The sequence below is a fragment of the Biomphalaria glabrata genome, chromosome 11, assembly GCF_947242115.1.
Source record: "Biomphalaria glabrata chromosome 11, xgBioGlab47.1, whole genome shotgun sequence".
Lineage (NCBI taxonomy): Eukaryota > Metazoa > Mollusca > Gastropoda > Planorbidae > Biomphalaria > Biomphalaria glabrata.
In genome coordinates, this window is record NC_074721.1 from 20,559,258 (window position 1) to 20,582,562 (window position 23,305).

The following is a 23,305-nucleotide window of genomic DNA, read 5'->3' on the forward strand; positions in this document are numbered from 1 at the left end:
ATTCTATCTCACCTGAAGGAGAGCGGGTTAAAATATTCCGTTGATTTTTAATCTAACACTCATGATGAGTTGTATAAAGGAGCTATTGTGAAAAAATATGTATTCTTATAGCTTTTCTTGTTGTCCACCAATGTGTATATATATTGAATTACAGTAGGACAGTTGAACTGTATGTGCATAATGTATGTTGAATTACAGTAGGACAGTTGAACTGTATGTGCATAATGTATGTTGAATTACAGTAGGACAGTTGAACTGTATGTGCATAATGTATGTTAAGTTACTACTAAAGGAATTAGACTTCTCTTTGTACTGTAGTCTATTATATTTTTATTTCAGTGAATATGGCACGTAACCGTTCAGAAAGTAAGTTTCACCTACAAGCTCAATTGTAATAGATGTCATAAGGCGGATCTTTAAAATAAGGTGGCAAGATAAGATAACCAATGAGGAAGTGCTACAAAGAGCAGGGTGCCAGGACATCCGCTCTGTTATCAGCAGCAGACGCCTTGGCCTGGCTTGGCCACGTTCGTAGAATGCCAGCAGGTCGACTTCCACAGGACATCCTGTATGGCGATCTAATAGAAGGCAGGAGAGCCGCTGGTCGCCCACTTTTACGTTATACGGATGTATGCAAACGCGACATGAAGCTCTTCAAAATCGACACTGGCAACTGGGAAGAGGTGGCACTGGACAGATCCACATGGAGTGAGAGCATAAAGGAAGGGTCACAGATTGCAGATGTCATACACAACAGAAGGGTGAAAATGCAACGGCGCCTGGTGATTATATGTGCCCGACCTGCTATCGCAGCTGTGTATCAAGGATTGGCCTCTTTAGTCACACAAGAAGTTGCAAAGGGAAAAGATCGTCTCTCGAGACGTAAAATGCCACAGACAATAAAAATAATCATCTATAGTTCTTAATAGAGAAATCTATGAGAAAAATACACAAAAAATGTGTTTCTTATCTCAGAGTTTCTGACGGAGAATGTGTCTTGCCCATCTAAGTACTAGTTCTCTCAGATTTAACTGGAGAATGTGACTTGCCCATCTAAGTTCTAGTTCTCTCAGATTTAACTGGAGAATGTGTCTTGCCCATCTAAGTTCTAGTTCTCTCAGATTTAACTGGAGAATGTGTCTTGCCCATCTAAGTACTAGTTCTCTCAGATTTTACTGGAGAATGTGACTTGCCCATCTAAGTTCTAGTTCTCTCAGATTTAACTGGAGAATGTGACTTGACCATCTAAGTTCTAGTTCTCTCAGATTTAACTGGAGTGTGTGACTTGCCCATCTAAGTTCTAGTTCTCTCAGATTTAACTGGAGAATGTGACTTGCCCATCTAAGTACTAGTTCTCTCAGATTTACCTGGAGAATGTGACTTGCTTATCTAAGTACTAGTTCTCTCAGATTTACCTGGAGAATGTGACTTGCCCATCTAAGTTCTAGTTCTCTCAGATTTAACTGGAGAATGTGACTTGCCCATCTAAGTTCTAGTTCTCTAAGATTTACCTGGAGAATGTGACTTGCTTATCTAAGTACTAGTTCTCTCAGATTTACCTGGAGAATGTGACTTGCTTATCTAAGTACTAGTTCTCTCAGATTTAACTGGAGTGTGTGACTTGCCCAACTAAGTTCTAGTTCTCTCAGATTTAACTGGAGAATGTGACTTGCCCAACTAAGTTCTAGTTCTCTCAGATTTAACTGGAGAATGTGACTTGCCCATCTAAGTACTAGTTCTCTCAGATTTAACTGGAGAATGTGACTTGCCCAACTAAGTACTAGTTCTCTCAGATTTAACTGGAGAATGTGACTTGCCCAACTAAGTAGTAGTTCTCTCAGATTTAACTGGAGAATGTGACTTGCCAAACTAAGTACTAGTTCTCTCAGATTTAACTGGAGAATGTGACTTGCCCAACTAAGTTCTAGTTCTCTCAGATTTAACTGGAGAATGTGACTTGCCCATCTAAGTTCTGGTTCTCTCAGATTTAACTGGAGAATGTGACTTGCCCATCTAAGTTCTAGTTCTCTCAGATTTAACTGAAGAATGTGACTTGCCCATCTAAGTTCTAGTTCTCTCAGATTTACCTGGAGAATGTGACTTGCTTATCTAAGTACTAGTTCTCTCAGATTTAACTGGAGAATTTGACTTGCCCATCTAAGTTCTAGTTCTCTCAGATTTACCTGGAGAATGTGACTTGCTTATCTAAGTACTAGTTCTCTCAGATTTAACTGGAGAATGTGACTTGCCCATCTAAGTTCTGGTTCTCTCAGATTTAACTGGAGAATGTGACTTGCCCAACTAAGTACTAGTTCTCTCAGATTTAACTGAAGAATGTGACTTGCCCATCTAAGTTCTAGTTCTCTCAGATTTACCTGGAGAATGTGACTTGCTTATCTAAGTACTAGTTCTCTCAGATTTAACTGGAGAATTTGACTTGCCCATCTAAGTTCTAGTTCTCTCAGATTTACCTGGAGAATGTGACTTGCTTATCTAAGTACTAGTTCTCTCAGATTTAACTGGAGAATGTGACTTGCCCATCTAAGTTCTGGTTCTCTCAGATTTAACTGGAGAATGTGACTTGCCCAACTAAGTACTAGTTCTCTCAGATTTAACTGGAGTATGTGACTTGCCCAACTAGGTACTAGTTCTCTCAGATTTAACTGGAGAATGTGACTTGCCCAACTAAGTAGTAGTTCTCTCAGATTTAACTGGAGAATGTGACTTGCTTATCTAAATACTAGTTCTCTCAGATTTAACTGGAGAATGTGACTTGCCCAACTAAGTACTAGTTCTCTCAGATTTAACTGGAGAATGTGACTTGCTTATCTAAATACTAGTTCTCTCAGATTTAACTGGAGAATGTGACTTGCCAAACTAAGTACTAGTTCTCTCAGATTTAACTGGAGAATGTGACTTTCCCATCTAAGTTCTAGTTCTCTCAGATTTAACTGGAGTGTGTGACTTGCCCATCTAAGTTCTAGTTCTCTCAGATTTAACTGGAGAATGTGACTTGCCCATCTAAGTACTAGTTCTCTCAGATTTACCTGGAGAATGTGACTTGCTTATCTAAGTACTAGTTCTCTCAGATTTACCTGGAGAATGTGACTTGCCCATCTAAGTTCTAGTTCTCTCAGATTTAACTGGAGAATGTGACTTGCCCATCTAAGTTCTAGTTCTCTAAGATTTACCTGGAGAATGTGACTTGCTTATCTAAGTACTAGTTCTCTCAGATTTACCTGGAGAATGTGACTTGCTTATCTAAGTACTAGTTCTCTCAGATTTAACTGGAGTGTGTGACTTGCCCAACTAAGTTCTAATTCTCTCAGATTTAACTGGAGAATGTGACTTGCCCAACTAAGTTCTAGTTCTCTCAGATTTAACTGGAGAATGTGACTTGCCCATCTAAGTACTAGTTCTCTCAGATTTAACTGGAGAATGTGACTTGCCCAACTAAGTACTAGTTCTCTCAGATTTAACTGGAGAATGTGACTTGCCCAACTAAGTAGTAGTTCTCTCAGATTTAACTGGAGAATGTGACTTGCCAAACTAAGTACTAGTTCTCTCAGATTTAACTGGAGAATGTGACTTGCCCAACTAAGTTCTAGTTCTCTCAGATTTAACTGGAGAATGTGACTTGCCCATCTAAGTTCTGGTTCTCTCAGATTTAACTGGAGAATGTGACTTGCCCATCTAAGTTCTAGTTCTCTCAGATTTAACTGAAGAATGTGACTTGCCCATCTAAGTTCTAGTTCTCTCAGATTTACCTGGAGAATGTGACTTGCTTATCTAAGTACTAGTTCTCTCAGATTTAACTGGAGAATTTGACTTGCCCATCTAAGTTCTAGTTCTCTCAGATTTACCTGGAGAATGTGACTTGCTTATCTAAGTACTAGTTCTCTCAGATTTAACTGGAGAATGTGACTTGCCCATCTAAGTTCTGGTTCTCTCAGATTTAACTGGAGAATGTGACTTGCCCAACTAAGTACTAGTTCTCTCAGATTTAACTGGAGTATGTGACTTGCCCAACTAGGTACTAGTTCTCTCAGATTTAACTGGAGAATGTGACTTGCCCAACTAAGTAGTAGTTCTCTCAGATTTAACTGGAGAATGTGACTTGCTTATCTAAATACTAGTTCTCTCAGATTTAACTGGAGAATGTGACTTGCCCAACTAAGTACTAGTTCTCTCAGATTTAACTGGAGAATGTGACTTGCTTATCTAAATACTAGTTCTCTCAGATTTAACTGGAGAATGTGACTTGCCAAACTAAGTACTAGTTCTCTCAGATTTAACTGGAGAATGTGACTTTCCCATCTAAGTTCTAGTTCTCTCAAATTTAACTGGAGAATGTGACTTGCTTATCTAAGTACTAGTTCTCTCAGATTTAACTGGAGAATGTGACTTGCTTATCTAAGTACTAGTTCTCTCAGATTTAACTGGAGAATGTGAGTTGCCCATCTAAGTTCTAGTTCTCTCAGATTTAACTGGAGAATGTGACTTGCCCATCTAAGTTCTAGTTCTCTCAGATTTAACTGGATAATTTGACTTGCCCATCTAAGTTCTAGTTCTCTCAGATTTAACTGGAGAATGTGACTTGCCCAACTAAGTACTAGTTCTCTCAGATTTAACTGGAGAATGTGATTTGACCATCTAAGTTCTAGTTCTCAGATTTACCTGGAGAATGTGACTTGACCATCTAAGTACTAGTTCTCAGATTTACCTGGAGAATGTGACTTGACCATCTAAGTACTAGTTCTCAGATTTAACTGGAGAATGTGACTTGCCCATCTAAGTTCTAGTTCTCAGATTTAACTGGAGAATGTGACTTGCCCATCTAAGTACTAGTTCTCAGATTTACCTGGAGAATGTGACTTGACCATCTAAGTACCAGTTTTCAGATTTAACTGGAAAATGTGACTTGCCCATCTAAGTTCTAGTTCTCTCAGATTTACCTGGAGAATGTGACTTGCCCATCTAAGTTCTAGTTCTCTCAGATTTACCTGGAGAATGTGACTTGACCATCTAAGTACTAGTTTTCAGATTTAACTGGAGAATGTGACTTGCCAATCTAAGTTCTAGTTCTCTCAGATTTACCTGGAGAATGTGACTTGCCCAACTAAGTTCTAGTTCTCTCAGATTTAACTGGAGAATGTGACTTGCCCATCTAAGTTCTAATTCTCTCAGATTTAACTGGAGAATGTGACTTGCCCATCTAAGTTCTAGTTCTCTCAGATTTAACTAGATAATTTGACTTGCCCATCTAAGTTCTGGTTATCTCAGATTTAACTGGAGAATGTGACTTGCCCAACTAAGTACTAGTTCTCTCAGATTTAACTGGAGAATGTGATTTGACCATCTAAGTTCTAGTTCTCAGATTTACCTGGAGAATGTGACTTTCCCATCTAAGTTCTAGTTCTCTCAGATTTAACTGGAGAATGTGACTTGCCCATCTAAGTTCTGGTTCTCTCAGATTTAACTGGAGAATGTGACTAGCTTATCTAAGTACTAGTTCTCTCAGATTTAACTGGAGAATGTGACTTGCCCATCTAAGGTCTAGTTCTCTCAGATTTAACTGGAGAATGTGACTTACCCATCTAAGTTCTAGTTCTCTCAGATTTAACTGGAGAATGTGACTTGACCATCTAAGTTCTAGTTCTCTCAGATTTAACTGGAGTGTGTGACTTGCCCAACTAAGTTCTAGTTCTCTCAGATTTAACTGGAGAATGTGACTTGCCCAACTAAGTTCTAGTTCTCTCAGATTTAACTGGAGAATGTGACTTGCCCATCTAAGTACTAGTTCTCTCAGATTTAACTGGAGAATGTGACTTGCCCAACTAAGTACTAGTTCTCTCAGATTTAACTGGAGAATGTGACTTGCCCAACTAAGTAGTAGTTCTCTCAGATTTAACTGGAGAATGTGACTTGCCAAACTAAGTACTAGTTCTCTCAGATTTAACTGGAGAATGTGACTTGCCCAACTAAGTTCTAGTTCTCTCAGATTTAACTGGAGAGTGTGACTTGCCCATCTAAGTTCTGGTTCTCTCAGATTTAACTGGAGAATGTGACTTGCCCATCTAAGTTCTAGTTCTCTCAGATTTAACTGAAGAATGTGACTTGCCCATCTAAGTTCTAGTTCTCTCAGATTTACCTGGAGAATGTGACTTGCTTATCTAAGTACTAGTTCTCTCAGATTTAACTGGAGAATTTGACTTGCCCATCTAAGTTCTAGTTCTCTCAGATTTACCTGGAGAATGTGACTTGCTTATCTAAGTACTAGTTCTCTCAGATTTAACTGGAGAATGTGACTTGCCCATCTAAGTTCTGGTTCTCTCAGATTTAACTGGAGAATGTGACTTGCCCAACTAAGTACTAGTTCTCTCAGATTTAACTGGAGTATGTGACTTGCCCAACTAGGTACTAGTTCTCTCAGATTTAACTGGAGAATGTGACTTGCCCAACTAAGTAGTAGTTCTCTCAGATTTAACTGGAGAATGTGACTTGCTTATCTAAATACTAGTTCTCTCAGATTTAACTGGAGAATGTGACTTGCCCAACTAAGTACTAGTTCTCTCAGATTTAACTGGAGAATGTGACTTGCTTATCTAAATACTAGTTCTCTCAGATTTAACTGGAGAATGTGACTTGCCAAACTAAGTACTAGTTCTCTCAGATTTAACTGGAGAATGTGACTTTCCCATCTAAGTTCTAGTTCTCTCAGATTTAACTGGAGTGTGTGACTTGCCCATCTAAGTTCTAGTTCTCTCAGATTTAACTGGAGAATGTGACTTGCCCATCTAAGTACTAGTTCTCTCAGATTTACCTGGAGAATGTGACTTGCTTATCTAAGTACTAGTTCTCTCAGATTTACCTGGAGAATGTGACTTGCCCATCTAAGTTCTAGTTCTCTCAGATTTAACTGGAGAATGTGACTTGCCCATCTAAGTTCTAGTTCTCTAAGATTTACCTGGAGAATGTGATTTGACCATCTAAGTTCTAGTTCTCAGATTTACCTGGAGAATGTGACTTGCTTATCTAAGTACTAGTTCTCTCAGATTTAACTGGAGTGTGTGATTTGCCCAACTAAGTTCTAGTTCTCTCAGATTTAACTGGAGAATGTGACTTGCCCAACTAAGTTCTAGTTCTCTCAGATTTAACTGGAGAATGTGACTTGCCCATCTAAGTACTAGTTCTCTCAGATTTAACTGGAGAATGTGACTTGCCCAACTAAGTACTAGTTCTCTCAGATTTAACTGGAGAATGTGACTTGCCCAACTAAGTAGTAGTTCTCTCAGATTTAACTGGAGAATGTGACTTGCCAAACTAAGTACTAGTTCTCTCAGATTTAACTGGAGAATGTGACTTGCCCAACTAAGTTCTAGTTCTCTCAGATTTAACTGGAGAATGTGACTTGCCCATCTAAGTTCTGGTTCTCTCAGATTTAACTGGAGAATGTGACTTGCCCATCTAAGTTCTAGTTCTCTCAGATTTAACTGAAGAATGTGACTTGCCCATCTAAGTTCTAGTTCTCTCAGATTTACCTGGAGAATGTGACTTGCTTATCTAAGTACTAGTTCTCTCAGATTTAACTGGAGAATTTGACTTGCCCATCTAAGTTCTAGTTCTCTCAGATTTACCTGGAGAATGTGACTTGCTTATCTAAGTACTAGTTCTCTCAGATTTAACTGGAGAATGTGACTTGCCCATCTAAGTTCTGGTTCTCTCAGATTTAACTGGAGAATGTGACTTGCCCAACTAAGTACTAGTTCTCTCAGATTTAACTGGAGTATGTGACTTGCCCAACTAGGTACTAGTTCTCTCAGATTTAACTGGAGAATGTGACTTGCCCAACTAAGTAGTAGTTCTCTCAGATTTAACTGGAGAATGTGACTTGCTTATCTAAATACTAGTTCTCTCAGATTTAACTGGAGAATGTGACTTGCCCAACTAAGTACTAGTTCTCTCAGATTTAACTGGAGAATGTGACTTGCTTATCTAAATACTAGTTCTCTCAGATTTAACTGGAGAATGTGACTTGCCAAACTAAGTACTAGTTCTCTCAGATTTAACTGGAGAATGTGACTTTCCCATCTAAGTTCTAGTTCTCTCAGTATTAACTGGAGAATGTGACTTGCTTATCTAAGTACTAGTTCTCTCAGATTTAACTGGAGAATGTGACTTGCTTATCTAAGTACTAGTTCTCTCAGATTTAACTGGAGAATGTGACTTGCCCATCTAAGTTCTAGTTCTCTCAGATTTAACTGGATAATTTGACTTGCCCATCTAAGTTCTAGTTCTCTCAGATTTAACTGGAGAATGTGACTTGCCCAACTAAGTACTAGTTCTCTCAGATTTAACTGGAGAATGTGATTTGACCATCTAAGTTCTAGTTCTCAGATTTACCTGGAGAATGTGACTTGACCATCTAAGTACTAGTTCTCAGATTTACCTGAAGAATGTGACTTGACCATCTAAGTACTAGTTCTCAGATTTAACTGGAGAATGTGACTTGCCCATCTAAGTTCTAGTTCTCAGATTTAACTGGAGAATGTGACTTGCCCATCTAAGTACTAGTTCTCAGATTTACCTGGAGAATGTGACTTGACCATCTAAGTACCAGTTTTCAGATTTAACTGGAGAATGTGACTTGCCCATCTAAGTTCTGGTTCTCTCAGATTTAACTGGAGAATGTGACTAGCTTATCTAAGTACTAGTTCTCTCAGATTTAACTGGAGAATGTGACTTGCCCATCTAAGGTCTAGTTCTCTCAGATTTAACTGGAGAATGTGACTTGCCCATCTAAGTTCTAGTTCTCTCAGATTTAACTGGAGAATGTGACTTGACCATCTAAGTTCTAGTTCTCTCAGATTTAACTGGAGTGTGTGACTTGCCCATCTAAGTTCTAGTTCTCTCAGATTTAACTGGAGAATGTGACTTGCCCATCTAAGTACTAGTTCTCTCAGATTTACCTGGAGAATGTGACTTGCTTATCTAAGTACTAGTTCTCTCAGATTTACCTGGAGAATGTGACTTGCCCATCTAAGTTCTAGTTCTCTCAGATTTAACTGGAGAATGTGACTTGCCCATCTAAGTTCTAGTTCTCTAAGATTTACCTGGAGAATGTGACTTGCTTATCTAAGTACTAGTTCTCTCAGATTTACCTGGAGAATGTGACTTGCTTATCTAAGTACTAGTTCTCTCAGATTTAACTGGAGTGTGTGACTTGCCCAACTAAGTTCTAGTTCTCTCAGATTTAACTGGAGAATGTGACTTGCCCAACTAAGTTCTAGTTCTCTCAGATTTAACTGGAGAATGTGACTTGCCCATCTATGTACTAGTTCTCTCAGATTTAACTGGAGAATGTGACTTGCCCAACTAAGTACTAGTTCTCTCAGATTTAACTGGAGAATGTGACTTGCCCAACTAAGTAGTAGTTCTCTCAGATTTAACTGGAGAATGTGACTTGCCAAACTAAGTACTAGTTCTCTCAGATTTAACTGGAGAATGTGACTTGCCCAACTAAGTTCTAGTTCTCTCAGATTTAACTGGAGAGTGTGACTTGCCCATCTAAGTTCTGGTTCTCTCAGATTTAACTGGAGAATGTGACTTGCCCATCTAAGTTCTAGTTCTCTCAGATTTAACTGAAGAATGTGACTTGCCCATCTAAGTTCTAGTTCTCTCAGATTTACCTGGAGAATGTGACTTGCTTATCTAAGTACTAGTTCTCTCAGATTTAACTGGAGAATTTGACTTGCCCATCTAAGTTCTAGTTCTCTCAGATTTACCTGGAGAATGTGACTTGCTTATCTAAGTACTAGTTCTCTCAGATTTAACTGGAGAATGTGACTTGCCCATCTAAGTTCTGGTTCTCTCAGATTTAACTGGAGAATGTGACTTGCCCAACTAAGTACTAGTTCTCTCAGATTTAACTGGAGTATGTGACTTGCCCAACTAGGTACTAGTTCTCTCAGATTTAACTGGAGAATGTGACTTGCCCAACTAAGTAGTAGTTCTCTCAGATTTAACTGGAGAATGTGACTTGCTTATCTAAATACTAGTTCTCTCAGATTTAACTGGAGAATGTGACTTGCCCAACTAAGTACTAGTTCTCTCAGATTTAACTGGAGAATGTGACTTGCTTATCTAAATACTAGTTCTCTCAGATTTAACTGGAGAATGTGACTTGCCAAACTAAGTACTAGTTCTCTCAGATTTAACTGGAGAATGTGACTTTCCCATCTAAGTTCTAGTTCTCTCAGATTTAACTGGAGTGTGTGACTTGCCCATCTAAGTTCTAGTTCTCTCAGATTTAACTGGAGAATGTGACTTGCCCATCTAAGTACTAGTTCTCTCAGATTTACCTGGAGAATGTGACTTGCTTATCTAAGTACTAGTTCTCTCAGATTTACCTGGAGAATGTGACTTGCCCATCTAAGTTCTAGTTCTCTCAGATTTAACTGGAGAATGTGACTTGCCCATCTAAGTTCTAGTTCTCTAAGATTTACCTGGAGAATGTGACTTGCTTATCTAAGTACTAGTTCTCTCAGATTTACCTGGAGAATGTGACTTGCTTATCTAAGTACTAGTTCTCTCAGATTTAACTGGAGTGTGTGATTTGCCCAACTAAGTTCTAGTTCTCTCAGATTTAACTGGAGAATGTGACTTGCCCAACTAAGTTCTAGTTCTCTCAGATTTAACTGGAGAATGTGACTTGCCCATCTAAGTACTAGTTCTCTCAGATTTAACTGGAGAATGTGACTTGCCCAACTAAGTACTAGTTCTCTCAGATTTAACTGGAGAATGTGACTTGCCCAACTAAGTAGTAGTTCTCTCAGATTTAACTGGAGAATGTGACTTGCCAAACTAAGTACTAGTTCTCTCAGATTTAACTGGAGAATGTGACTTGCCCAACTAAGTTCTAGTTCTCTCAGATTTAACTGGAGAATGTGACTTGCCCATCTAAGTTCTGGTTCTCTCAGATTTAACTGGAGAATGTGACTTGCCCATCTAAGTTCTAGTTCTCTCAGATTTAACTGAAGAATGTGACTTGCCCATCTAAGTTCTAGTTCTCTCAGATTTACCTGGAGAATGTGACTTGCTTATCTAAGTACTAGTTCTCTCAGATTTAACTGGAGAATTTGACTTGCCCATCTAAGTTCTAGTTCTCTCAGATTTACCTGGAGAATGTGACTTGCTTATCTAAGTACTAGTTCTCTCAGATTTAACTGGAGAATGTGACTTGCCCATCTAAGTTCTGGTTCTCTCAGATTTAACTGGAGAATGTGACTTGCCCAACTAAGTACTAGTTCTCTCAGATTTAACTGGAGTATGTGACTTGCCCAACTAGGTACTAGTTCTCTCAGATTTAACTGGAGAATGTGACTTGCCCAACTAAGTAGTAGTTCTCTCAGATTTAACTGGAGAATGTGACTTGCTTATCTAAATACTAGTTCTCTCAGATTTAACTGGAGAATGTGACTTGCCCAACTAAGTACTAGTTCTCTCAGATTTAACTGGAGAATGTGACTTGCTTATCTAAATACTAGTTCTCTCAGATTTAACTGGAGAATGTGACTTGCCAAACTAAGTACTAGTTCTCTCAGATTTAACTGGAGAATGTGACTTTCCCATCTAAGTTCTAGTTCTCTCAGATTTAACTGGAGAATGTGACTTGCTTATCTAAGTACTAGTTCTCTCAGATTTAACTGGAGAATGTGACTTGCTTATCTAAGTACTAGTTCTCTCAGATTTAACTGGAGAATGTGACTTGCCCATCTAAGTTCTAGTTCTCTCAGATTTAACTGGATAATTTGACTTGCCCATCTAAGTTCCAGTTCTCTCAGATTTAACTGGAGAATGTGACTTGCCCAACTAAGTACTAGTTCTCTCAGATTTAACTGGAGAATGTGATTTGACCATCTAAGTTCTAGTTCTCAGATTTACCTGGAGAATGTGACTTGACCATCTAAGTACTAGTTCTCAGATTTACCTGGAGAATGTGACTTGACCATCTAAGTACTAGTTCTCAGATTTAACTGGAGAATGTGACTTGCCCATCTAAGTTCTAGTTCTCAGATTTAACTGGAGAATGTGACTTGCCCATCTAAGTACTAGTTCTCAGATTTACCTGGAGAATGTGACTTGACCATCTAAGTACCAGTTTTCAGATTTAACTGGAGAATGTGACTTGCCCATCTAAGTTCTAGTTCTCTCAGATTTACCTGGAGAATGTGACTTGCCCATCTAAGTTCTAGTTCTCTCAGATTTACCTGGAGAATGTGACTTGACCATCTAAGTACTAGTTTTCAGATTTAACTGGAGAATGTGACTTGCCAATCTAAGTTATAGTTCTCTCAGATTTACCTGGAGAATGTGACTTGCCCAACTAAGTTCTAGTTCTCTCAGATTTAACTGGAGAATGTGACTTGCCCATCTAAGTTCTAATTCTCTCAGATTTAACTGGAGAATGTGACTTGCCCATCTAAGTTCTAGTTCTCTCAGATTTAACTGGATAATTTGACTTGCCCATCTAAGTTCTGGTTCTCTCAGATTTAACTGGAGAATGTGACTTGCCCAACTAAGTACTAGTTCTCTCAGATTTAACTGGAGAATGTGATTTGACCATCTAAGTTCTAGTTCTCAGATTTACCTGGAGAATGTGACTTTCCCATCTAAGTTCTAGTTCTCTCAGATTTAACTGGAGAATGTGACTTGCCCATCTAAGTTCTGGTTCTCTCAGATTTAACTGGAGAATGTGACTAGCTTATCTAAGTACTAGTTCTCTCAGATTTAACTGGAGAATGTGACTTGCCCATCTAAGGTCTAGTTCTCTCAGATTTAACTGGAGAATGTGACTTGCCCATCTAAGTTCTAGTTCTCTCAGATTTAACTGGAGAATGTGACTTGACCATCTAAGTTCTAGTTCTCTCAGATTTAACTGGAGTGTGTGACTTGCCCATCTAAGTTCTAGTTCTCTCAGATTTAACTGGAGAATGTGACTTGCCCATCTAAGTACTAGTTCTCTCAGATTTACCTGGAGAATGTGACTTGCTTATCTAAGTACTAGTTCTCTCAGATTTACCTGGAGAATGTGACTTGCCCATCTAAGTTCTAGTTCTCTCAGATTTAACTGGAGAATGTGACTTGCCCATCTAAGTTCTAGTTCTCTAAGATTTACCTGGAGAATGTGACTTGCTTATCTAAGTACTAGTTCTCTCAGATTTACCTGGAGAATGTGACTTGCTTATCTAAGTACTAGTTCTCTCAGATTTAACTGGAGTGTGTGACTTGCCCAACTAAGTTCTAGTTCTCTCAGATTTAACTGGAGAATGTGACTTGCCCATCTAAGTACTAGTTCTCTCAGATTTAACTGGAGAATGTGACTTGCCCAACTAAGTACTAGTTCTCTCAGATTTAACTGGAGAATGTGACTTGCCCAACTAAGTAGTAGTTCTCTCAGATTTAACTGGAGAATGTGACTTGCCAAACTAAGTACTAGTTCTCTCAGATTTAACTGGAGAATGTGACTTGCCCAACTAAGTTCTAGTTCTCTCAGATTTAACTGGAGAGTGTGACTTGCCCATCTAAGTTCTGGTTCTCTCAGATTTAACTGGAGAATGTGACTTGCCCATCTAAGTTCTAGTTCTCTCAGATTTAACTGAAGAATGTGACTTGCCCATCTAAGTTCTAGTTCTCTCAGATTTACCTGGAGAATGTGACTTGCTTATCTAAGTACTAGTTCTCTCAGATTTAACTGGAGAATTTGACTTGCCCATCTAAGTTCTAGTTCTCTCAGATTTACCTGGAGAATGTGACTTGCTTATCTAAGTACTAGTTCTCTCAGATTTAACTGGAGAATGTGACTTGCCCATCTAAGTTCTGGTTCTCTCAGATTTAACTGGAGAATGTGACTTGCCCAACTAAGTACTAGTTCTCTCAGATTTAACTGGAGTATGTGACTTGCCCAACTAGGTACTAGTTCTCTCAGATTTAACTGGAGAATGTGACTTGCCCAACTAAGTAGTAGTTCTCTCAGATTTAACTGGAGAATGTGACTTGCTTATCTAAATACTAGTTCTCTCAGATTTAACTGGAGAATGTGACTTGCCCAACTAAGTACTAGTTCTCTCAGATTTAACTGGAGAATGTGACTTGCTTATCTAAATACTAGTTCTCTCAGATTTAACTGGAGAATGTGACTTGCCAAACTAAGTACTAGTTCTCTCAGATTTAACTGGAGAATGTGACTTTCCCATCTAAGTTCTAGTTCTCTCAGATTTAACTGGAGTGTGTGACTTGCCCATCTAAGTTCTAGTTCTCTCAGATTTAACTGGAGAATGTGACTTGCCCATCTAAGTACTAGTTCTCTCAGATTTACCTGGAGAATGTGACTTGCTTATCTAAGTACTAGTTCTCTCAGATTTACCTGGAGAATGTGACTTGCCCATCTAAGTTCTAGTTCTCTCAGATTTAACTGGAGAATGTGACTTGCCCATCTAAGTTCTAGTTCTCTAAGATTTACCTGGAGAATGTGACTTGCTTATCTAAGTACTAGTTCTCTCAGATTTACCTGGAGAATGTGACTTGCTTATCTAAGTACTAGTTCTCTTAGATTTAACTGGAGTGTGTGATTTGCCCAACTAAGTTCTAGTTCTCTCAGATTTAACTGGAGAATGTGACTTGCCCAACTAAGTTCTAGTTCTCTCAGATTTAACTGGAGAATGTGACTTGCCCATCTAAGTACTAGTTCTCTCAGATTTAACTGGAGAATGTGACTTGCCCAACTAAGTACTAGTTCTCTCAGATTTAACTGGAGAATGTGACTTGCCCAACTAAGTAGTAGTTCTCTCAGATTTAACTGGAGAATGTGACTTGCCAAACTAAGTACTAGTTCTCTCAGATTTAACTGGAGAATGTGACTTGCCCAACTAAGTTCTAGTTCTCTCAGATTTAACTGGAGAATGTGACTTGCCCATCTAAGTTCTGGTTCTCTCAGATTTAACTGGAGAATGTGACTTGCCCATCTAAGTTCTAGTTCTCTCAGATTTAACTGAAGAATGTGACTTGCCCATCTAAGTTCTAGTTCTCTCAGATTTACCTGGAGAATGTGACTTGCTTATCTAAGTACTAGTTCTCTCAGATTTAACTGGAGAATTTGACTTGCCCATCTAAGTTCTAGTTCTCTCAGATTTACCTGGAGAATGTGACTTGCTTATCTAAGTACTAGTTCTCTCAGATTTAACTGGAGAATGTGACTTGCCCATCTAAGTTCTGGTTCTCTCAGATTTAACTGGAGAATGTGACTTGCCCAACTAAGTACTAGTTCTCTCAGATTTAACTGGAGTATGTGACTTGCCCAACTAGGTACTAGTTCTCTCAGATTTAACTGGAGAATGTGACTTGCCCAACTAAGTAGTAGTTCTCTCAGATTTAACTGGAGAATGTGACTTGCTTATCTAAATACTAGTTCTCTCAGATTTAACTGGAGAATGTGACTTGCCCAACTAAGTACTAGTTCTCTCAGATTTAACTGGAGAATGTGACTTGCTTATCTAAATACTAGTTCTCTCAGATTTAACTGGAGAATGTGACTTGCCAAACTAAGTACTAGTTCTCTCAGATTTAACTGGAGAATGTGACTTTCCCATCTAAGTTCTAGTTCTCTCAGATTTAACTGGAGAATGTGACTTGCTTATCTAAGTACTAGTTCTCTCAGATTTAACTGGAGAATGTGACTTGCTTATCTAAGTACTAGTTCTCTCAGATTTAACTGGAGAATGTGACTTGCCCATCTAAGTTCTAGTTCTCTCAGATTTAACTGGATAATTTGACTTGCCCATCTAAGTTCTAGTTCTCTCAGATTTAACTGGAGAATGTGACTTGCCCAACTAAGTACTAGTTCTCTCAGATTTAACTGGAGAATGTGATTTGACCATCTAAGTTCTAGTTCTCAGATTTACCTGGAGAATGTGACTTGACCATCTAAGTACTAGTTCTCAGATTTACCTGGAGAATGTGACTTGACCATCTAAGTACTAGTTCTCAGATTTAACTGGAGAATGTGACTTGCCCATCTAAGTTCTAGTTCTCAGATTTAACTGGAGAATGTGACTTGCCCATCTAAGTACTAGTTCTCAGATTTACCTGGAGAATGTGACTTGACCATCTAAGTACCAGTTTTCAGATTTAACTGGAGAATGTGACTTGCCCATCTAAGTTCTGGTTCTCTCAGATTTAACTGGAGAATGTGACTAGCTTATCTAAGTACTAGTTCTCTCAGATTTAACTGGAGAATGTGACTTGCCCATCTAAGGTCTAGTTCTCTCAGATTTAACTGGAGAATGTGACTTGCCCATCTAAGTTCTAGTTCTCTCAGATTTAACTGGAGAATGTGACTTGACCATCTAAGTTCTAGTTCTCTCAGATTTAACTGGAGTGTGTGACTTGCCCATCTAAGTTCTAGTTCTCTCAGATTTAACTGGAGAATGTGACTTGCCCATCTAAGTACTAGTTCTCTCAGATTTACCTGGAGAATGTGACTTGCTTATCTAAGTACTAGTTCTCTCAGATTTACCTGGAGAATGTGACTTGCCCATCTAAGTTCTAGTTCTCTCAGATTTAACTGGAGAATGTGACTTGCCCATCTAAGTTCTAGTTCTCTAAGATTTACCTGGAGAATGTGACTTGCTTATCTAAGTACTAGTTCTCTCAGATTTACCTGGAGAATGTGACTTGCTTATCTAAGTACTAGTTCTCTCAGATTTAACTGGAGTGTGTGACTTGCCCAACTAAGTTCTAGTTCTCTCAGATTTAACTGGAGAATGTGACTTGCCCAACTAAGTTCTAGTTCTCTCAGATTTAACTGGAGAATGTGACTTGCCCATCTATGTACTAGTTCTCTCAGATTTAACTGGAGAATGTGACTTGCCCAACTAAGTACTAGTTCTCTCAGATTTAACTGGAGAATGTGACTTGCCCAACTAAGTAGTAGTTCTCTCAGATTTAACTGGAGAATGTGACTTGCCAAACTAAGTACTAGTTCTCTCAGATTTAACTGGAGAATGTGACTTGCCCAACTAAGTTCTAGTTCTCTCAGATTTAACTGGAGAGTGTGACTTGCCCATCTAAGTTCTGGTTCTCTCAGATTTAACTGGAGAATGTGACTTGCCCATCTAAGTTCTAGTTCTCTCAGATTTAACTGAAGAATGTGACTTGCCCATCTAAGTTCTAGTTCTCTCAGATTTACCTGGAGAATGTGACTTGCTTATCTAAGTACTAGTTCTCTCAGATTTAACTGGAGAATTTGACTTGCCCATCTAAGTTCTAGTTCTCTCAGATTTACCTGGAGAATGTGACTTGCTTATCTAAGTACTAGTTCTCTCAGATTTAACTGGAGAATGTGACTTGCCCATCTAAGTTCTGGTTCTCTCAGATTTAACTGGAGAATGTGACTTGCCCAACTAAGTACTAGTTCTCTCAGATTTAACTGGAGTATGTGACTTGCCCAACTAGGTACTAGTTCTCTCAGATTTAACTGGAGAATGTGACTTGCCCAACTAAGTAGTAGTTCTCTCAGATTTAACTGGAGAATGTGACTTGCTTATCTAAATACTAGTTCTCTCAGATTTAACTGGAGAATGTGACTTGCCCAACTAAGTACTAGTTCTCTCAGATTTAACTGGAGAATGTGACTTGCTTATCTAAATACTAGTTCTCTCAGATTTAACTGGAGAATGTGACTTGCCAAACTAAGTACTAGTTCTCTCAGATTTAACTGGAGAATGTGACTTTCCCATCTAAGTTCTAGTTCTCTCAGATTTAACTGGAGTGTGTGACTTGCCCATCTAAGTTCTAGTTCTCTCAGATTTAACTGGAGAATGTGACTTGCCCATCTAAGTACTAGTTCTCTCAGATTTACCTGGAGAATGTGACTTGCTTATCTAAGTACTAGTTCTCTCAGATTTACCTGGAGAATGTGACTTGCCCATCTAAGTTCTAGTTCTCTCAGATTTAACTGGAGAATGTGACTTGCCCATCTAAGTTCTAGTTCTCTAAGATTTACCTGGAGAATGTGACTTGCTTATCTAAGTACTAGTTCTCTCAGATTTACCTGGAGAATGTGACTTGCTTATCTAAGTACTAGTTCTCTCAGATTTAACTGGAGTGTGTGATTTGCCCAACTAAGTTCTAGTTCTCTCAGATTTAACTGGAGAATGTGACTTGCCCAACTAAGTTCTAGTTCTCTCAGATTTAACTGGAGAATGTGACTTGCCCATCTAAGTACTAGTTCTCTCAGATTTAACTGGAGAATGTGACTTGCCCAACTAAGTACTAGTTCTCTCAGATTTAACTGGAGAATGTGACTTGCCCAACTAAGTAGTAGTTCTCTCAGATTTAACTGGAGAATGTGACTTGCCAAACTAAGTACTAGTTCTCTCAGATTTAACTGGAGAATGTGACTTGCCCAACTAAGTTCTAGTTCTCTCAGATTTAACTGGAGAATGTGACTTGCCCATCTAAGTTCTGGTTCTCTCAGATTTAACTGGAGAATGTGACTTGCCCATCTAAGTTCTAGTTCTCTCAGATTTAACTGAAGAATGTGACTTGCCCATCTAAGTTCTAGTTCTCTCAGATTTACCTGGAGAATGTGACTTGCTTATCTAAGTACTAGTTCTCTCAGATTTAACTGGAGAATTTGACTTGCCCATCTAAGTTCTAGTTCTCTCAGATTTACCTGGAGAATGTGACTTGCTTATCTAAGTACTAGTTCTCTCAGATTTAACTGGAGAATGTGACTTGCCCATCTAAGTTCTGGTTCTCTCAGATTTAACTGGAGAATGTGACTTGCCCAACTAAGTACTAGTTCTCTCAGATTTAACTGGAGAATGTGACTTGCCCAACTAAGTAGTAGTTCTCTCAGATTTAACTGGAGAATGTGACTTGCTTATCTAAATACTAGTTCTCTCAGATTTAACTGGAGAATGTGACTTGCCCAACTAAGTACTAGTTCTCTCAGATTTAACTGGAGAATGTGACTTGCTTATCTAAATACTAGTTCTCTCAGATTTAACTGGAGAATGTGACTTGCCAAACTAAGTACTAGTTCTCTCAGATTTAACTGGAGAATGTGACTTTCCCATCTAAGTTCTAGTTCTCTCAGATTTAACTGGAGAATGTGACTTGCTTATCTAAGTACTAGTTCTCTCAGATTTAACTGGAGAATGTGACTTGCTTATCTAAGTACTAGTTCTCTCAGATTTAACTGGAGAATGTGACTTGCCCATCTAAGTTCTAGTTCTCTCAGATTTAACTGGATAATTTGACTTGCCCATCTAAGTTCCAGTTCTCTCAGATTTAACTGGAGAATGTGACTTGCCCAACTAAGTACTAGTTCTCTCAGATTTAACTGGAGAATGTGATTTGACCATCTAAGTTCTAGTTCTCAGATTTACCTGGAGAATGTGACTTGACCATCTAAGTACTAGTTCTCAGATTTACCTGGAGAATGTGACTTGACCATCTAAGTACTAGTTCTCAGATTTAACTGGAGAATGTGACTTGCCCATCTAAGTTCTAGTTCTCAGATTTAACTGGAGAATGTGACTTGCCCATCTAAGTACTAGTTCTCAGATTTACCTGGAGAATGTGACTTGACCATCTAAGTACCAGTTTTCAGATTTAACTGGAGAATGTGACTTGCCCATCTAAGTTCTAGTTCTCTCAGATTTACCTGGAGAATGTGACTTGCCCATCTAAGTTCTAGTTCTCTCAGATTTACCTGGAGAATGTGACTTGACCATCTAAGTACTAGTTTTCAGATTTAACTGGAGAATGTGACTTGCCAATCTAAGTTCTAGTTCTCTCAGATTTACCTGGAGAATGTGACTTGCCCAACTAAGTTCTAGTTCTCTCAGATTTAACTGGAGAATGTGACTTGCCCATCTAAGTTCTAATTCTCTCAGATTTAACTGGAGAATGTGACTTGCCCATCTAAGTTCTAGTTCTCTCAGATTTAACTGGATAATTTGACTTGCCCATCTAAGTTCTGGTTCTCTCAGATTTAACTGGAGAATGTGACTTGCCCAACTAAGTACTAGTTCTCTCAGATTTAACTGGAGAATGTGATTTGACCATCTAAGTTCTAGTTCTCAGATTTACCTGGAGAATGTGACTTTCCCATCTAAGTTCTAGTTCTCTCAGATTTAACTGGAGAATGTGACTTGCCCATCTAAGTTCTGGTTCTCTCAGATTTAACTGGAGAATGTGACTAGCTTATCTAAGTACTAGTTCTCTCAGATTTAACTGGAGAATGTGACTTGCCCATCTAAGGTCTAGTTCTCTCAGATTTAACTGGAGAATGTGACTTGCCCATCTAAGTTCTAGTTCTCTCAGATTTAACTGGAGAATGTGACTTGACCATCTAAGTTCTAGTTCTCTCAGATTTAACTGGAGTGTGTGACTTGCCCATCTAAGTTCTAGTTCTCTCAGATTTAACTGGAGAATGTGACTTGCCCATCTAAGTACTAGTTCTCTCAGATTTACCTGGAGAATGTGACTTGCTTATCTAAGTACTAGTTCTCTCAGATTTACCTGGAGAATGTGACTTGCCCATCTAAGTTCTAGTTCTCTCAGATTTAACTGGAGAATGTGACTTGCCCATCTAAGTTCTAGTTCTCTAAGATTTACCTGGAGAATGTGACTTGCTTATCTAAGTACTAGTTCTCTCAGATTTACCTGGAGAATGTGACTTGCTTATCTAAGTACTAGTTCTCTCAGATTTAACTGGAGTGTGTGACTTGCCCAACTAAGTTCTAGTTCTCTCAGATTTAACTGGAGAATGTGACTTGCCCAACTAAGTTCTAGTTCTCTCAGATTTACCTGGAGAATGTGACTTGCCCATCTAAGTTCTAGTTCTCTCAGATTTACCTGGAGAATGTGACTTGACCATCTAAGTACTAGTTTTCAGATTTAACTGGAGAATGTGACTTGCCAATCTAAGTTCTAGTTCTCTCAGATTTACCTGGAGAATGTGACTTGCCCAACTAAGTTCTAGTTCTCTCAGATTTAACTGGAGAATGTGACTTGCCCATCTAAGTTCTAATTCTCTCAGATTTAACTGGAGAATGTGACTTGCCCATCTAAGTTCTAGTTCTCTCAGATTTAACTAGATAATTTGACTTGCCCATCTAAGTTCTGGTTATCTCAGATTTAACTGGAGAATGTGACTTGCCCAACTAAGTACTAGTTCTCTCAGATTTAACTGGAGAATGTGATTTGACCATCTAAGTTCTAGTTCTCAGATTTACCTGGAGAATGTGACTTTCCCATCTAAGTTCTAGTTCTCTCAGATTTAACTGGAGAATGTGACTTGCCCATCTAAGTTCTGGTTCTCTCAGATTTAACTGGAGAATGTGACTAGCTTATCTAAGTACTAGTTCTCTCAGATTTAACTGGAGAATGTGACTTGCCCATCTAAGGTCTAGTTCTCTCAGATTTAACTGGAGAATGTGACTTGCCCATCTAAGTTCTAGTTCTCTCAGATTTAACTGGAGAATGTGACTTGACCATCTAAGTTCTAGTTCTCTCAGATTTAACTGGAGTGTGTGACTTGCCCATCTAAGTTCTAGTTCTCTCAGATTTAACTGGAGAATGTGACTTGCCCATCTAAGTACTAGTTCTCTCAGATTTACCTGGAGAATGTGACTTGCTTATCTAAGTACTAGTTCTCTCAGATTTACCTGGAGAATGTGACTTGCCCATCTAAGTTCTAGTTCTCTCAGATTTAACTGGAGAATGTGACTTGCCCATCTAAGTTCTAGTTCTCTAAGATTTACCTGGAGAATGTGACTTGCTTATCTAAGTACTAGTTCTCTCAGATTTACCTGGAGAATGTGACTTGCTTATCTAAGTACTAGTTCTCTCAGATTTAACTGGAGTGTGTGACTTGCCCAACTAAGTTCTAGTTCTCTCAGATTTAACTGGAGAATGTGACTTGCCCAACTAAGTTCTAGTTCTCTCAGATTTAACTGGAGAATGTGACTTGCCCATCTAAGTACTAGTTCTCTCAGATTTAACTGGAGAATGTGACTTGCCCAACTAAGTACTAGTTCTCTCAGATTTAACTGGAGAATGTGACTTGCCCAACTAAGTAGTAGTTCTCTCAGATTTAACTTGAGAATGTGACTTGCCAAACTAAGTACTAGTTCTCTCAGATTTAACTGGAGAATGTGACTTGCCCAACTAAGTTCTAGTTCTCTCAGATTTAACTGGAGAGTGTGACTTGCCCATCTAAGTTCTGGTTCTCTCAGATTTAACTGGAGAATGTGACTTGCCCATCTAAGTTCTAGTTCTCTCAGATTTAACTGAAGAATGTGACTTGCTTATCTAAATACTAGTTCTCTCAGATTTAACTGGAGAATGTGACTTGCCAAACTAAGTACTAGTTCTCTCAGATTTAACTGGAGAATGTGACTTTCCCATCTAAGTTCTAGTTCTCTCAGATTTAACTGGAGTGTGTGACTTGCCCATCTAAGTTCTAGTTCTCTCAGATTTAACTGGAGAATGTGACTTGCCCATCTAAGTACTAGTTCTCTCAGATTTACCTGGAGAATGTGACTTGCTTATCTAAGTACTAGTTCTCTCAGATTTACCTGGAGAATGTGACTTGCCCATCTAAGTTCTAGTTCTCTCAGATTTAACTGGAGAATGTGACTTGCCCATCTAAGTTCTAGTTCTCTAAGATTTACCTGGAGAATGTGACTTGCTTATCTAAGTACTAGTTCTCTCAGATTTACCTGGAGAATGTGACTTGCTTATCTAAGTACTAGTTCTCTCAGATTTCTCTGGAGTGTGTGATTTGCCCAACTAAGTTCTAGTTCTCTCAGATTTAACTGGAGAATGTGACTTGCCCAACTAAGTTCTAGTTCTCTCAGATTTAACTGGAGAATGTAACTTGCCCATCTAAGTACTAGTTCTCTCAGATTTAACTGGAGAATGTGACTTGCCCAACTAAGTACTAGTTCTCTCAGATTTAACTGGAGAATGTGACTTGCCCAACTAAGTAGTAGTTCTCTCAGATTTAACTGGAGAATGTGACTTGCCAAACTAAGTACTAGTTCTCTCAGATTTAACTGGAGAATGTGACTTGCCCAACTAAGTTCTAGTTCTCTCAGATTTAACTGGAGAATGTGACTTGCCCATCTAAGTTCTGGTTCTCTCAGATTTAACTGGAGAATGTGACTTGCCCATCTAAGTTCTAGTTCTCTCAGATTTAACTGAAGAATGTGACTTGCCCATCTAAGTTCTA

At 38.7% G+C, this 23,305-nt stretch overlaps 1 protein-coding gene across 7 annotated transcripts in view; it reads left to right on the forward strand.

The window, feature by feature from the left end:
• Positions 1 to 23,305, forward strand: part of LOC106073105 (uncharacterized) — a 58,343-nt gene that overhangs the window by 16,146 nt on the left and 18,892 nt on the right. For 4 of the 7 annotated variants that reach the window (XM_056004927.1, XM_056004929.1, XM_056004925.1 and 1 more), the window contains exon 12: positions 340 to 366. The exons of the other annotated variants lie outside the window; for them this stretch is intronic. In XM_056004927.1, the coding sequence (XP_055860902.1) occupies positions 340 to 366 (27 nt within the window). The remainder of the gene's footprint in view (positions 1 to 339; positions 367 to 23,305) is intronic. 7 annotated transcript variants of the gene reach the window in all.